This window comes from Gambusia affinis, linkage group LG04 (assembly GCF_019740435.1).
Source record: "Gambusia affinis linkage group LG04, SWU_Gaff_1.0, whole genome shotgun sequence".
Lineage (NCBI taxonomy): Eukaryota > Metazoa > Chordata > Actinopteri > Cyprinodontiformes > Poeciliidae > Gambusia > Gambusia affinis.
The window spans coordinates 18,974,135-18,990,702 of NC_057871.1; the positions used below are offsets into that span (position 1 = coordinate 18,974,135).

General features: G+C 42.4%; 2 protein-coding genes across 7 annotated transcripts; both read left to right on the forward strand.

The window, feature by feature from the left end:
• Positions 1–2,545: 2,545 nt before the first annotated feature.
• On the forward strand, positions 2,546–6,237 carry gpr78a (G protein-coupled receptor 78a). Its single transcript, XM_044114856.1, has 3 exons — positions 2,546–3,943; positions 4,082–4,195; positions 5,626–6,237. Exons 1-3 carry the CDS (start codon positions 3,162–3,164, stop codon positions 5,867–5,869), a joined length of 1,140 nt encoding a protein of 379 aa, XP_043970791.1. The 5' UTR covers positions 2,546–3,161; the 3' UTR covers positions 5,870–6,237.
• Positions 6,238–7,796: 1,559 nt separating this feature from the next.
• cpz (carboxypeptidase Z) lies at positions 7,797–16,451 on the forward strand. Of its 6 annotated transcripts, none has more exons than XM_044114853.1 (13): positions 7,797–8,168; positions 8,650–8,685; positions 9,152–9,206; positions 10,284–10,606; positions 10,719–10,934; positions 11,637–11,833; positions 13,699–13,860; positions 13,945–14,103; positions 14,203–14,338; positions 14,429–14,568; positions 14,688–14,787; positions 14,921–15,066; positions 15,460–16,451. In XM_044114853.1, the coding sequence occupies exons 1-13, from the start codon at positions 8,075–8,077 to the stop codon at positions 15,661–15,663; spliced, it is 1,968 nt and encodes a 655-aa protein (XP_043970788.1). In that variant the 5' UTR covers positions 7,797–8,074; the 3' UTR covers positions 15,664–16,451. The 6 variants fall into 6 exon arrangements, with proteins under 6 accessions (XP_043970788.1, XP_043970790.1, XP_043970784.1 ...); XM_044114855.1 differs by having other exon boundaries at positions 9,155–9,206; XM_044114849.1 differs by having other exon boundaries at positions 7,799–8,168; positions 11,637–11,872.
• Positions 16,452–16,568: the final 117 nt, after the last annotated feature.

A 16,568-nucleotide genomic window follows, 5' to 3' on the forward strand; every position in this document is an offset into this window, starting at 1 on the left:
GCCACAGTCTGGGTGACAGCGACTAAAACCAGAAAACATTCGTTTCCTCTGGCAGACAGCCAGCTCACTCCTTCCTTTTTGTCTTTTTCTGTCCCGGCCTGCCACATTTCCCCTCATGTCCTCCTCTTTCTTACACAACCGCTGCGTCTGTGGATCTTGAATAATACAGCTACATTTTTCACATCTTGCGACCTCTGCGTGGGTGGAGTGTGTGCTCACATTGGCAATATGACAGCCAGTGCATGTGCTGATGAATTTCATGTGGGTGTGTTGTTATGTGTGTTTCTCAGCCTTGGTGCTTGAAGGAACAGGCTAATTGGCTTGTGTTGCAGCTATAAAGTTGACTCAATCTTTTAATGAGGAAAACGGCCGCTGTGGCCAAACTTAGAGGTCCAGATTCTTGCGGACCGACGACACGTGCACACCTTCAAGGAGTGATACACTATTAAGTCTTGAATAAATGCATCCGAAACCAGTTGGTAGCATCCATTCTGTGAAAAAGGTGTACGGAGCCTCGTGCCGGAAGCCCGTTGAAAGGCTGTTTGCATCGTTTTAAACTGCGTGATTGTGAGCGTGAGTGGGAATAAAAATAGCAGTAGGTATTTCATTCCATATAACATAGTGGGAGTGCAACAGGTAAATCTTTTATAGATGCATTTCCACATAATGCCCTTTCCTCATGATGCCATTAATTTTGTGAAGTGCACCAGCTTATTTTATTAATTAGTAAAGGTTCCTCATTTTATGCATTATAAGAGCAACACTGGATCACCCTGACAGATTTTGCCGCAGTGAGTCTCTGAAGTCGGTGGTGATGACACAGTAGGGCATTTAGCTTTATTAGGAGCTGGCAGGGCATAAACCAGCCTAATTAATTGTTTTGAAGTAATATAACAGGATAATGTCAGTTTAGCATTTTTCAGCCAAATGATGAAAGAGCTAAACAGAGTACTAGTGTCTTTCACAGGACTAATAGGAACATCTGGAAGACACATTTGAAATTAAAAATGAAGCTCAGCCACAAAAAAAAAACAACAACACTGGAACTGTAATCCTCAATAATTGAGAAGAAGGGAACCACATGTTCTCTGCCGCTCTGGGAGTCAAAGCAAAACCTAGAGCAAGTAAACAACGTCAACACCAAGCTCTTCTAGGACATCAGCGACCCCAAAAAGGGTGTGATTTGAATGCTGGATTCCTCCGCTATTGCTGAAAGAATAAAAAAATTAAATTAAATTTTTTTAAAAACTACTAGTATTTTTAGATAAATATTGGTTTCAACAAACAGGAAGTCAAATGGCTTACTAGTGATTCAGAGTAGACAAAAGCATAGAGAACCAGGGCGGAACAGCTTCAGTGCATAGATGAAAGTGTGAGAACATGAACAAGTTAGCTTTCCTCTAGGTCCACAGGAATTTTTTCCTGTCGCTTCAAGATTAAATGACTGGAGACAGAAAGAACTAAAAACATGATTTAGCTGCATGCTGCCAGCTGTAAATGCAGCACAGCAAGCTGTCACTGCACTCCCCTCCTTCCCTTCATACAGCCTGAGGTACGGTGGCTCAGAGGGGAGTGCCATGGACTTTCTGTCTAGAAGCAGGAGTTCTCCATCATCTGTGCCATTCATTGTTAATCCATTTCTATTGGCTAATGCTAATCCATGCAGCAAACTGAACCTAAACTCACTCAGCGGGGTTCACCTCAAAAAAACGTCTCTCTTCTCCTCCCATTTCACTCCCTTTTCTGCCTCTGAAACAACAGGTTGGGTTTCCTTCGTAAACATGCTCAGTGACAGCAGACCTACTGGGCAGAGCAGGAGGACAAAAAGGGAAGAAGAGGTATCAAATTAAAGAGAAACACGCTGAACGCAATCTTCTGGAAACTGGTGAAGATTAAATGACTGGAGACAGAAAGAACTAAAAACATGAGGGGAGCTGGAAAGATTAAATGCAGCACAGCAAGCTGTCACTGCACTCCCCCTCCTTCCCTTCATACGCATAAGTACACACACGTATTGTAGGTCTATCTGTCTTTACAAGGAGTTTGCACTGACTCCCATTCATTGTTAATCCATTTCTATTGGCTAATGCTAATCCATGCTCTAAACTGAACCTAAACTCAATCCGCAGCATAGTCCTAACCTCAAAACAACGTTTCTTCTGACGGGGCCCAGATTTGGACCGCATAAGCAGCAGAGGGTGTTGATGGTGTGGGCCTGTTTCTTTTCCAGTTGCTCTGGGGACTCCGTTGGAGTCCGAGACATCATGAACCAGAAATACCAGAAATTTTGAGCAAAAACATTTATGTTAAAAATTCCAGAGGAACGTGGTTATTCAGCTGTGAGGGAAGTACTCACAATGAGACTTTACTAGAGGTAATAAGAAAATAATGGTGTTATTTTCAAGCTGGGCACAATAAAAAAAAATCCATGTGAAGTAGATCTAAAAAAAAAAACTACAAACAGATGATCTGTTCAAATCACGTATTAAAAAGAAACCAGTAAAGGAGATCCTAAGTGCTCATTTTCATACTGTTTTGAGTCGAAGTGTGTGTGATTGTGAGTGTAGCTTTGTGTTCATGCTGCCTTTTCACTAATAAGGCAGAACATTATGACCACTGATAGGCTAATAGGCAAAGTATTATATAGCAGGGTATTTGTAATAGGAATGTTTGTAACATCCATCCATCCATCCATACATACATACATACATACATTTATTTTGTGAATAAACATCTTGCCACCTTTGCTGCCACACATCAGTCCATCTTCTTGGGCAGAACTTCCTCGCCCGCCCCGTGACATTAGCGTCTATCTTCTTAACTTTAGCTTCTGTGTGAATATTGTTCAAATTCACATGAGCCAACCACCGGCTACACGTGTCTCGCGCACGGTATCTCTGGAAAGGAAGGAGGCGCCGGCCGGCAGTGCGCATGAGCGGGAATAAGCACAGAAAGCTCAGTTTGTAATCTCATCTGCAGTGGCTTTTCACTCCGGGTTAAACAGAAGTTGTTACCGTTGGGATTAAGGAGACTTCTGTCAGCAGTTCTGTGAAAAAGCACGGCTAGCACACTTTGTCTGCGATGCATTTTTAAATGACAGGAAATCCTTGTTTGGACATTTCAGCACTGGACAGCGGTCCGCGCGCGTGAGGGCGTTCGGCATGTGGCAGGGCTCGTTTGTGACAGCTGGAGGTGGGCAGGAGCTGAGCGCGTGGAGGACCCTCCACAGCATCCCCCCCACCGAGGCAGCTAACACGGAACTGCAGGAAATGAGCATCCCGCAGTTCCTCCTGAAGGGCTCCGTCGTGGTTTCGGCAGTTGTCGCGCTCTTGACGAACTTTTCCGTGCTGCTATGCTTCACCCAGAGCGCGGAGTTACGATCCCACGTTCCGGGGATCTTCACCCTAAATCTCTCCATCTCCAACGTCATCCTCGCTCTCATCAACATGCCGGCCACTTTTCTCGGCGTGGCCAGCAGCGCGAAGCCCCTCAGGGACCCGCTGTGTCGCGCCGTCAGTTTCACCGAGACTTTCATCACTTGCAACGCCATGCTGAGCATGGCCGCGCTCAGCGTGGACAGGTGGGTGGCGGTGGTGTTTCCGCTCAGGTATTCCAGCAAGATGCGCTACCGGGACGCGCTCGTGATCGTGTCCTACTCCTGGCTCCACTCCTTCACTTTCTCCCTGATCCAGCTGATGATGGGCTGGGGGGCGTACAGCCACACGTACGCCTCATGCACGCTGCACCTGGACGCTGAGGCGGCGTCGCATCGGAGTGCCTATGTCACCTTCACGGCCCTGTTCCACTGCAGCAGCTTCGCGCTCTGCCTCTTCGTCCTCTGCTTCGCCTACCTGAAGGTTCTGAGAGTCGCCAGGTCGCACTGCAAGAGGATAGATGTCATCACAGTGCAAACTCTGCTTCTGCTGGTGGATATTCACCCCAGGTGGAGAATGGGGGAGAGAAGGAGAGGAGAGGGGGGGAGGGGGCACATAAAATATGCATTTGCTAATCTAAGTAACTTTTGCGCCTACTGATGTCAGTGATGTAATAATTTTGTCTTCTGTCTGTCTGTGTCTGTCAGTGTGAAGGAGAGGTGTCTGGCCCAACAAAGGAAGAGAAGGCGGCGAGCTGCTAAAAAGATCAGCATCTTCATCGGTTCCTTCATCATCTGCTTTTCACCGTATGTCATAACGAGGTAACGGCCTACTGTGGAGCTGACGTGTGTCTTCGACATGTGTTTAGCGACACGTGTTTCTATTCTGTTGCTGTGGTACAGCAGAGGTGACACACGGGACCCTGGAAAGCATCCGAGGTCAACATCTCAACACTAATGCCGCTTTACAGATCTTGGAAATGAAATGGTTTGTGTCAGGCCAGGTTGGATTTTGAGATCAGTGCAGTTAAGAATGGACTTTGCTTTGAAAATATTGTAACTATGTTATATTAGTGTAGAATTGAATGACTTAATTAGTTACTTTCACAGACAGACACAAAGGACTATGAAAGACAAGAAATAGATTATGAAAATCACATAAGAATAAGGTAGAGCTGCACAGTGGCGCAGTTGGTAGAGCTGTTGCCTTGCAGCAAGAAGGTCCTGGGTTCGATTCCCGGCCGGGGGTCTTTCTGCATGGAGTTTGCATGTTCTCCCTGTTCATGGTGGGTTCTCTCTGGGTTCGATTCCCGGCCGGGGGTCTTTCTGCATGGAGTTTGCATGTTCTCCCTGTTCATGGTGGGTTCTCTCTGGGTTCTCCAGCTTCCTCCCACAGTCCAAAAACATGACTGTCAGGTTAATTGGGCTCTCTAAATTCTCCCTAGGTGTGAGTGTGTGTGTGAATGGTTGTTTGTTGTTTGTCTGTTTTCTGTGTTGCCCTGCGACAGACTGGTGACCTGTCCAGGGTGAACCCCGCCTATTGCCCAGAACGTTAGCTGGGGATAAACACCAGCAACCCTCCCGACCCCATTAGGGACAAGGGTGTATATAGACAATGGATGGATGGATGATGTATAGTAGAAAAAGTGACATTACTCCTGAGTATATGCTGGACTAAGGAGATACTTAATTGCTTTGTTTCCCAGGCAGCAACCTAATGACCGTTTGATCAACCTTACACAATGTTTTTAGTCTTGTTCAAGCAACTTTTAAATCTGCAACGCCTCTCTCTAAAAAACACAATTTTCACTCACAGAAAATCTGCTTTGTTTGGCAAAATGATTTAGAATCCCCAAAGAGTGGTGGAGATGACAAACAAAATAAACTGTATTTAGTTATACAGAAATGTATTTTTCCACCTCAGAGGATAGTAAATGTTTGTCTCTGTTCTGCTATAATTTATAGATAAAATATGCATTGCAAAAATCTATCACTAAGCCCTAGTGGTTTTCTTTCTGAAATTATCCAAAAATCTTCTTTAACAATTCAAAACAGTTTCTCTAAGCCCTGGCTAGCACTACCATCTTAAAAAAGAATTACAATCTTAAATATTTTATAAAAGCTCCCTGAATCCTCCACTTTTCTGGCAGGAAGATGAGCCCTGGGAGGGTCCCTGTCAGAATGTTTTGACTCTAAATAATATATAGAATAGCCAGTGTAAGTGTCTTACTCCTCCTTTCCTCTTCCTGCAGGCTGGTGGAATTGTTGCCCTCGGTGGATGTGCCCCGTCATTGGGGCATTGCTACCAAATGCCTGGTCTACGCCAAGGCATCCAGCGATCCATTCGTTTACTGTCTTCTGCGACACCAGTACAGGAAAATCCTGGTGAACGTCATCTGCCGCATAGTGAGAAAGGACCACTACTTCCTGTCTGCGCACAGCACTAGCAGTATGTGGGACACCACAGATGAAAACTTTCCTAAGAGGATAACTTGAAATCGCCTGGTTTGCGTTAGTTGATTCTTCTGTGCCTCGTCAAGGGACAGGGCTGACGTTAGTGTTTGGAGTGGGGCCAGAAGAGGTCAAGGCCTCCTAGCCCAGGGAGGTCACTTGAACACACCGCTCTGGTACGAAGGCCAAGCAAATCTCAAAGTGTCCCGGACTGTACCGCTGTCTGCATGGCTGCTGCGTTGGTGAGCTGAAAACTGAAGCGTCCTGTTCATCCCCATCTTGATGTGTCTCTGGAGTGATGTAACAGTGAATTCTGTAAGAGACTGTTGGAAAAAATGTTACAGCTGATGTTATTTCTTGTGTTAATGAAGTGTTATTGTTGTGCACAAAATAAAAATAAATGTGTGAAGCAATTAAATCACAGCAGGAAGGCGATTCAAACACCCCCGCCCCCACAGCCAGAGACACGCTGAGTCAGGCATGAGCTCATCAGACACAGGCATTATGTGGCTCATTATGCTCCAGTTGTCACCTCATGTAAAAGTGATCCCAACGCAGAATTTTAATAATAATAAAAAAAAAAAAGCCAGAAAATGTGACATCTGCAATCATTTAAACTGCATGAACAGTGAAAGGTTTATCAAACGGGTCCAGCCAATCCTGACTTTCAGCATCTCATTCTATTTTCTGTGCAGGACAAAGACATAGACTTAAAAATGGTGTCACTGGATGGACAGTTTTTGAAGGGGGGTACTTTACACTGATAAAGCCTAACATTGTTTCCACCTTGTGCAGCACATCTCACATATACGAGCGGATCAAATTCTGAGGTCAACAGCAGTAGCTGATTTTCTTTCAAATCCCAGGCCATTCTTGAATCATTTTTGCTTTGTAATAAGGTACATTATGTTGTTGAACAAGCCCACAGCCAAAAGAGAATACTGTTTGTATAAAAGGACGTGCATGTTTTTTTTTAAATTTTTTTTAATGCTTGGAGAGTCAGAGTAATATCCAAATAACTGGGGAAACTTGAGTTTTCTACTCACGATAATGGCCAAAGTATTACCCTGTCTGTGGTGGTTCAACACTGCAGGCAATCATCCACTGGATGTTGAAGAAGATGTGATTCATTGGACCAGGCTATCTCCTTCCACTGCCCATGTTGCTGGTTTTAGTTGTGGTCAGGGGGGGGGTCAGCATTTCCATCCTGACTGGTCTGCAGCTTTACAGCTGATTGAACAAATACCCTTCTGTGCCTTTAGTGACAACATTAGCGTTGCGCAGGACAACAGGCGCCAGTCTCGACTACCCATGATGCTCTCGCTGGTTCAACACTTTTGATACTGACCACTGTTCACCTGGAACATCCAAAAAGAGATGCAGTTTTGAAGGTGTTCTGACAAAGCCACTAAGTTTGATGCTTGTCAAAGCTTGTTCAAATCTTTACGCTTGTGCCTAATCTCTACTTTACAGGGAGAGATATAGTGAAGCCCAAAATTATTCATTACACTGTCAGATGTAATTAAGTTAAATTTTAAGTTTACCAGCATTGATCTAAAGACTGAAAGGCGACACTGACATTTTGGAGTGGCCCAAACAGAATCTTGACTTGTGTCTAACAGAAATTATGTGGAGAGACCTAAAGATGAGGCTGCCGAGTAGTAGTAGACTTTATAACACGTTTATTTTCCTAAAAGAAAAAGAAAATCCAGAGCCCTAAAGTTCTCCTCTAAACGCTACATTTAGCTTATTGGAAACCTCTAGAACCCCTGTCAGGTAGGCAATAGCTCCACATAATGGTGCATTGCTTTGAGGATGTAAAAGAGTGGAAAGGAAGCGCAGAGGAAAGACGGAGGAAGGCGGGGAGAGGGTAAAGACTCGTTGGATGCCTCAAGCTTTTATTACGTGTGTACGAAACAAGCATTCATCTTAACTTTCGTGACCACTCAAGCCACGTTCTTCTACTCTCTCTTTCTCTAGCACAGCACACACACACACACGCGCGCAGACTCCCTTACCCCCCCAGCTCACACACACACCCACACACACGGAGTGAAATATGATCGGCGCAGCAAAGAGCCGCAGTCCCATGTTCGGGTCAGGGATGCTCTCTGCGCAGCAGACAAAGGACGGAGCTCTGTGCTGTGGGTGGTAATTATCAGGGAGCTCAGAAGAGGAAGGAAAAGGAAAGGCAGTAGCTTCAACCAAACTTACTGCCACATCACACAAGCTGTTTCCTTGAAGCGCAGCATGCATTTGGAAGTTTTGGCGCTGCCGTTATTCTTGGCGTGGAGTTGCCTTTGCGCCCCGCAGCAGCTGTGTCATCCAGGAGACGAATTTTTAGGTAAGGGAAAACAATGGCCGCGCTCAAGTTTGGTCACATCGCAGTCAGAGGCCGAAATGCAAAGTTCTCCTGGGGCGAAAACAGGAGACACGGAATCGCTTTTTCATTTAGGACAGTGGGCGATTCTGTCAGTTCTGTATTGTTACCAGCATTTAAACCTGTGTTTAGAAATCATTTACTATGTGCTAAAAAAAAATAAATAAATAAAAGTTCAGTTGAGTTAAGTTGATCTAACTGATTGCTGTGCTCGTCGTTTTCTCTCATTGTTTTGCAGTGTTTCTCAGCCTAATTTCGGGACGTATAAAGTTGGAACCTCTCACGGGTTTCTATTGTTTTTACCCACAACTCTCTTAATTGTTAAGTCACCGTAAACTCTTTCAAGTTCAGTTCGTCGTGCTTTTGGATATGTCGCCCCCTGGCTTTGAGTTTGGGATTCATTGCTTTTTGTGTGTGTGTGTTTCATTCTCGGTTTTCCTCACAGGAAGATGCAGCAGCCGCAGCGCACACGATGAAACACGTATGTGTCTGTTTAGCTTCCCTGTCTAAACGGAGTTGAGTTCATGAAATACAGAAGCGCAAAGTAAAACGAATCTTACACGTGAAGGATCTTTGGAGTATGCTGTTTTGAAGCTGTAGTTGTCCTTTGTGGAAGAATAAGCTGTGTCAAATACAAAATGCCACTTCAAGATAATCACTCTTGCAAAACTTTTTTAAATAACAGATTTTTGAAAGTCTAAAAAGGAAAGAGCCACATTAAAGTGAGTTTCTTGTTAATGTTGTGAGGAACAAAATATTTGCAGAGCTACAAAGTACTGCACTAAAATGCAAAATTATTATTATTAATTATTATCCCATCCATGTATTTGTGCGGCCTTGATGAGAAATACAATATTTTTGTCCAAAAAAAGAAAAAATGTAAAATTTTCTTGCTCCATCAAAACTATTTTTGTAATAAACTTTTTTTTACCTTTACTGTGTTCCAGCAGCTACCTGCACAGAGCTGAACCTGGGCTACTGCAATGATCTGGGGTACTCAGCGTGAGTCATACTGCTTCGAAAGCCAAGCAAAAGGCAACAGAACAAAGACATTACCCCCAATTTGTTTTTGAACCACATTAACGTTTAAATTCACATCAGCTCTTCTCAGGGATTACGCAAAATGAATACTTTTATACCTGTCAGTACAGACATGGGAACAAATTACTTTAGGTACAATTTTTCTGCCTCTATGTTTAATACATTAAGTAGCAGATGGGTGCTGCCAACAAAATGAATTCAAGTACTTTAAAACTCAATAGTCAACTTTGGCCTCTAACTGTAAAATACTTTATCTGTCAATTAGAGTTTATAATGCCTTTTTCAAACTGATTGAAGTCAATTATTTACCTCAGGAATAAATATTCAGAAGATGGAATGAATTGGAAATCTTCCTAGGAGTAGAGGTCCACCCCAAGGTTAGACTTTACAATACTCAGAGAAACTGCGAAAAATCCAAGAGCCACGTGTAAAAGGCTAAAGTTTCCCAGCACAGTTACAATAAAACAAAACATGTATTGTTTTAAATATGTCTTGCAGCCAGGACACAACTAAGGTTCCCTAAGTTGTATCTAAATAAACTACTTCCAGTGTCTTTTGCACATAATAACAAAGTAGAGATGTTTGGCTATAATTTGCAGCACTATGTTAATATGTAAGGCAAAAACTAAACAGCATCTTATCAAAAACATCTCATCTGTAACGATACAAAAGCTTAGCTCAGAGTCTAGTTCAATAAGACAGTGATCTCAAACCCACCATCACATTCTTCAACCAGAAGAAAATAATAATGTGTGAACAAGAGTTGCAATGACTTAGTTGAACTTCAGATTTTATCCTGACTGAAGCGCTTTGCTGAGTCTCAAGAGAGCTGTGCAGAGATAAATGTCTGGAAAATTCAATGAACTGAAACAGTTGGCCGAGATTTCTCCAACAATAACATGAGAAATCGATGGATCTCGATAAAGATTTAGAGACTTCATCAAGTTATTGCTTCTAACCAAGGCTCCACAAACTATTGATACATAGGGTGTCTGTAAATATTTCCATAAGAGCATTCTTATCCCCCCATTCCTACAGAACCATATTCCCCAACATTCTTGGTCACCGGAGTCGTTTGGAAGCTGAGTCAGGAGCAGAGTACCTCCTCCTGAGTGTCATCCACGGTCTCCTCAATGGTGAGTGCTCCCCTGAGATCCGTCTCGTAGGGTGTTCGGTTCTGGCCTCGCCGTGTCGGGACAGCAAGATGATCAAACCGTGCCGCAGCACATGCGAAGCACTGAGAAAAGACTGCATGCACGCCTTTGAGGCCATAGAGATGGCCTGGCCCTACTTCCTGGATTGTGATCGCTTCTTTGCTGCAAATGAGGAGGGGTGTTTTGACCCGCTATCTGGGCTGAAAGGTAAAGATCAGACTCTTGTGCCACTTGGACCCTTTATGCTGAGGTGATGTTTGAAACCAACACAACCAGCCCTCTGTCCTCTCCCACATATTCCCGCCATTCACCCCTCCAGCCAGACAGGAGGTAGCATTGTCCAGTCTCTCTCCCGAAGAGCCGAGCACCATCATCCAGTTCATCTATGCCTCTAACGCCCAGATGTACAGCTTACTGAAGAGGACGGCAGCCAAGTGCTCCCACATCTCTCATGTCTACAGCATCGGACGAAGCACCGAAGGCAGAGATCTGTTGGTTATTGAATTCACTGACAACCCAGGACATCATGAGCTGCGTGAGTGAACAGCATCACACCGTTCTGACTTTTACAACAATTCTGCGAAAGAAAGATATTCTTCTGTTTCCGCTTTTTGGTCACATGCAAATGTTTCCGATCACCGGGTAACTACTTCCTAAACTTAATAAAGCTACATTTTGTAGTAATAATTATCATAGAGGAGCTGCAATATTTGGCAATCAGTCTTCTACACACTGTAAATGAATTTTGACCCACTCTTCTTTGCAGAATTGTTTTAATTCAGAAACACTTGATAGTTTTTGAGCCCAAATGACCCGTTTAAGGTCATGCCAAAATGACACATTTATATTCCAACTTTAATGAGGCCAGTCAAAAACCTTTATTTTTTGTTTTTTGCTAAGTTAGAGTTAGATTTTCTAATGAGTTCTGAACCATATTACTACTTTATAACCCAATTTTGACTGAGCTCAAGGTTACGAACAGATTGTTGGTCAATTTCTGGTTGAGAGCAGAGTTCAAGGTACCATCACTAGCAGCAAGTTGTTCAGGTCTTGAAGAAGGAATGTATTTCAGAACATCAAACCGATTTCTATATTAATCAAAGACGAGGCAAGTAAGTACATAACGCAAGTTTTAAATGGAGGTGTTTATTACTAAGAGAGAGGAAAAAATCCCAACCCATATGGCCAAGATTTAAGTGTTTTTTACTGTGCTCATTTCCATTTTCATTTTCTGCAGTGGAGCCAGAGATTAAGTTGATTGGCAACATGCATGGAAATGAGGTGCTAGGACGTCAGCTGCTCATCTACTTAGCACAGTACCTGTGCTCAGAGTACACCTTGGGAAACCAACGAATTCAGTCCATCATTAACAACACTCGCATCCACATTCTGGCCTCCATGAACCCTGATGGTTACGAGGTGGCCGCCTCAGAGGTAGAGGAAAGCAATGACCCGGAGCTCTCCGACCAGGAAGTAAATATTGTTAACAAAACGAAGGACAAACCACCATTATCCGCTCTCAATCTTTTTTGGCTGCTGTGCTTCTTTTGCTCGTGCTTTGAACGTTGAAGAATGCAAACTTCTATCGACTATTTTTTCTGACAGTCTGATCATCCCACTAGTCTGGGAATAATCCCAGCCTCACGTGATCAACCAATGAGGTCAGGAAAAGGACAAATAACACTCACAGATGACTCTGCTTTCATTTTCAGAAATGTCTTCCAACAGGTTGAACACTTCAGCTGGCTCTGGAAATTGCATGTTTCCAATATGGGCACCAAGGCCTTTTGTGTTTTTCTGATGTTCTGCACATTCACTCTTATATCAGACCTAATAATTTGCCTCCAATATCTGCATGGACATTATTATATTAACTGGTCATGTGCATGCCACAGTGTGTGTATTTATACCTCCAATCAGGTCAGATGGAAGCTACTGTTTGGAAATAAGGTGTTTCAGCCAGTTTTGGCCAGAACTGAGCCTCACATTGCATGGCTTTGATTGAATTTTTAATTCATTAAGAGCAGCTACTTAAAATTTGTCTCTTGACATGCATTGCATATGTGCTAGTAGTTCCCAAAGAGTGTCTTAAATGGCAAAGTTTTGCTTTCTAGTCAACATCTGAAATATAGAAGAGGAAACTGTTTCTATATTTTTTTGCATGTATATGGCAACATGCAGGGCTGTCCAACATGACCCTTCATTTATGTTTTCAAAGAGCCAGAGTTTTTATGATCTTTTAAAGTGGCCTTGGTCAATAGTCCTCCAGTATTTCAACATCTATCTATGGATCTTTAAACTTTTTTATTTCACCTCAGCACATAAAGTCTAGTTATTAGGTTGGCTCCATAACATAAATAATAAAATAGAAGCTTAGCTCTTTATACATAATCTGAAGATGTAGTGCTCCATTAAATGTTTGTGAGCAAAACATCTAAGTCAATAATAAGTTATCCAGAAGACTGTACTCTGTCAACCTGAACAAAACAAATGTGTCTTTGCTTTCATGTTGTTGTATTGGTTAAAGTCAACATCTTGTACTCGGAGGCATCTTTGGCGTGGCCTTGATTGGAACCAACATAATCATGCTTTTCTGTCAGCTTTCTGAAAACCATCTCATTTCAGCAAAAATATTATTTTACAGGTAATCAAACTGATGGTAATGTCAACTTTGGCATATTTCACTGATTTAGCTAAGAACAATTTAAACTAATTATGTGTTTCTGCATCAGACTGCTATTAACAATACACCTTATGACAATTTATAATAGATTATTTGCTAAATGCTCTGTATGTAGAAAACTTCCTTTTTGAGCTAAGATTCCTTGGTAATGCTCCAGCAAACGGGGGGAAAAAGCAAATACATAAGCTTTAAAATACATTCAGAAAACCTGGGGACACATCAAGGCAACTTTAACCGACTACAGAGAAACCTGGTTCTTTAAAAGGAAAATATAAATGTCAAAAATGTATATTTTAAAATAGAAAGAAATTAGCAGTGGCTAAACTCTACAAATATGTAACCATGCACATAAATTATTTTTTTCTTCTTGAGGAAACGGCCTTAAGTGATAGCTTCGTGTTTCCTTTTCCTCCTCATCATTATGGATACATGGTCTTGTCTTCATGTTAACAATAGAACTAACAGAGATGGTCTAAAATTCATCTTGTTGAAATTCTGACTAATACACTTTAATTCTCTTCACATAACCACTGTTGCTACTTATCTTGCGTCATCCCCACAGTTATTTTCCACTTCATACAAGACTTAACACATTTTACTGCCGCAAATCTTTTAGGGTCCTTTGCTTAACGGATGGACAAGTGGACGGGCTAATGCCCAGAACATCGACCTGAACCGCAATTTTCCCGATCTCACCTCCATCTTCTACCGGAACCGTCGCAGCAGACACTACCGCATAGATCACATCCCAATCCCTGACTCCTACTGGTTTGGGAAGGTAGAAGAAAATGAAACAGCTTTTCGCATCTTAACTGCCTGAACGCCCAACCTAAATCATGTAGTTCCAACTTTTGAACTGCAGGTGGCACCAGAGACCTATGCAGTAATGAAGTGGATCAGGTCGCTGCCATTTGTTCAGTCTGCCAGCCTCCATGGAGGAGAGCTGGTGGTCTCCTATCCCTTCGACTTCTCCAGACACCCGCATGAGGAGAAGATGTTTTCACCCACTCCAGAGGAACAGGTGGGGATTCACCGAAAAAACACTTCACTAACACAACAGGGCGGGCAGATTGTCACTTTGTCTCGGCTTTTCCACTACCAATAATCTTCCAACGCTCAGATCTTCAAGCAGCTCGCTCGCACTTACGCTGACGCTCACGCCACCATGTCAAACAATGACACGGACCGGTGTGGGGCCTCTTTCTATCGTAACAGAGGCATCATCAACGGCGCACTGTGGTACAGTTTTGCCGGTGGTGAGATACCTTCAAAGTGCCGCACATTTACTAACCCTAACCCTTACACCTGTTCCCAACATTACCTGAACACCTTTCGTCTATCTGCAGGTATGTCCGATTTCAATTACTTACACACTAACTGTATGGAGATCACAGTGGAGCTTGGCTGTGACAAATTTCCCTCAGAGGCTGAGCTCTACCCAGAATGGAAAAGGAATAAAGAAGCTCTGCTCAGTTTTCTTGAGTCTGTAAGTGTCCACAGAATAAAATTAGCCGGTTAGGAGATGCTACATTTGCTCAGTCCAGAACAAATATATTTGGTTGTGAGGGGACTTTTGTTGTGATTGTGCTCTTGCTCTCTGGACAGGTCCACAGGGGAGTTAAGGGCGTTGTGAGGGATACAAATGGAAACGGTATAAAAGGTGCAACTGTCTCTGTCAGGGGGATTAGAAAAGACGTCACTACAGGTAAAAACACAAGTCCAAAGTTACAATAATTACAGTAATGTTTGTGTTTCTGTTTGTGCAGAAAAAAAAAAAATGTTTTGTTGAATTTTACAATTTCACCATTGCTGTTCATTTTACCTTAACTCACTTGCAGCTGAGGATGGAGATTACTGGAGGCTGGTGAATCCAGGAACTCATATCCTGACAGCTACTGCCAAAGGTTACTCAAAGGTCAGCAAGAGGGTTTATCTGCCTCACAACTTGAACAAGGCTGGGCAGGTCAACTTTGTCTTAGAGAAGGTTTGTATTCTTGACTTCTTACTTTGTATTTTAAACTTTACTGTTTCATTCAAAGGACTTTATTCAAAGGTTTCCAAACTCTAATTGTTTGGGGTGAACTAAAAGTATGAATAATAATAAAAATAATAATAATAATAATAGTAATTAGACTTTTGTCTACATCCTACAAGATTAAGAATAATTTGGGATTTTCTTTTGTTTTAATTCATACATTTCAGTAGCATAGAGATGTGCTTTTTTTCTATGTACATATTCACTGCAAAATCAAAATAGTTATATTTTGATTTAGCTATTCAATGCTTTGAGGACATTTTCATCTTCCATGTCATTTGCTGAGTGAAGTTGATTGATACCTTTTTGATCACTTGACCTCTCCATTTTTCACACAAACAGCTTCCCGTGGAGCCAGACATAGATGACCACCTGTTCCCCATGGCAGACAGCTGGGATCGATTTGACCCCTACAACCAGTTCGAGCGCCACGGCGAGCCAGTTGTCACCGAGGAAGGAATAGAGCGGCAGGAGAAGCCGTGGTGGTGGAACTACTTCTCCCAGTCCGGCATGTCATCTCCAAACTGGCTGCTGAAAAATGTATAGACAGATGTTGGAAATGTGAACATCCAGATGTGCTGACACATAAGAATGAATGGACCTACATCCAGTCTCATCTGCACTTCCAGGGGCATCTACGCACCAGGAGCTGTGACACTGATGTCATCAGTCACCAAAGTCTTCATCCGTGCATTTTCAAAGGATTTTAAGTGACATACTTAAGCTTTTTAGGAAATATTATTCTGCAGCTGCATTTGATTTGGGTTGAAAAAGTTTTATAAAATAGAAAGGATACGCATAGTAGAGACATGAGTAGAAACAGGCACCTCATAGGAGAGTATTATATTATAATATTGAAATATTCCAGATTTTAAATTCAGGTTGGGCAATATTTCTAATATCATATCAGAAAATGCTAAATCTTCTTCCGTTTTTGTCTGTTGTTCTGTAGCTAAAAGGCAACAGTGGCACATTTAAAACCATTTGAACCACTATAAAGCTTCTGCACTACTTCTGCTTTTGATAAAAGCAGTTCTGCGCCGTCGCTGTGTGAACAGTAAAATGGTTTGCTTTGAGACTCGTTTCAGGTCATAAAAAAATAAATATAAGTCTATACATATGAAATTCTGTCACATATTTTATCCCGAGTTATTTGATTAAAAAGTCTAAAGATTCTTGAATTGCCTCACTTTGGTCAACAGAGGGCGAGAGAGAATAAGTGATGATGACCCCAGTTATAAGCGCAGTTGTTGGAGAATCAAAAAGTCAAAAATTTAGCAAGTCAGTGTGAATTTAAAATCTCACTTTTTATTGTCCTCATTATTGGGTCTCTGACAAACTGAAGATGCAGAAGAGCGTAAAAAAGCTTTATGCTGTGACTTACCCACACTGATCTTCTGGGTAAAAAACACAGGCGAAATATTATGTGCTGATCTTCCTCCTTGAAAGCA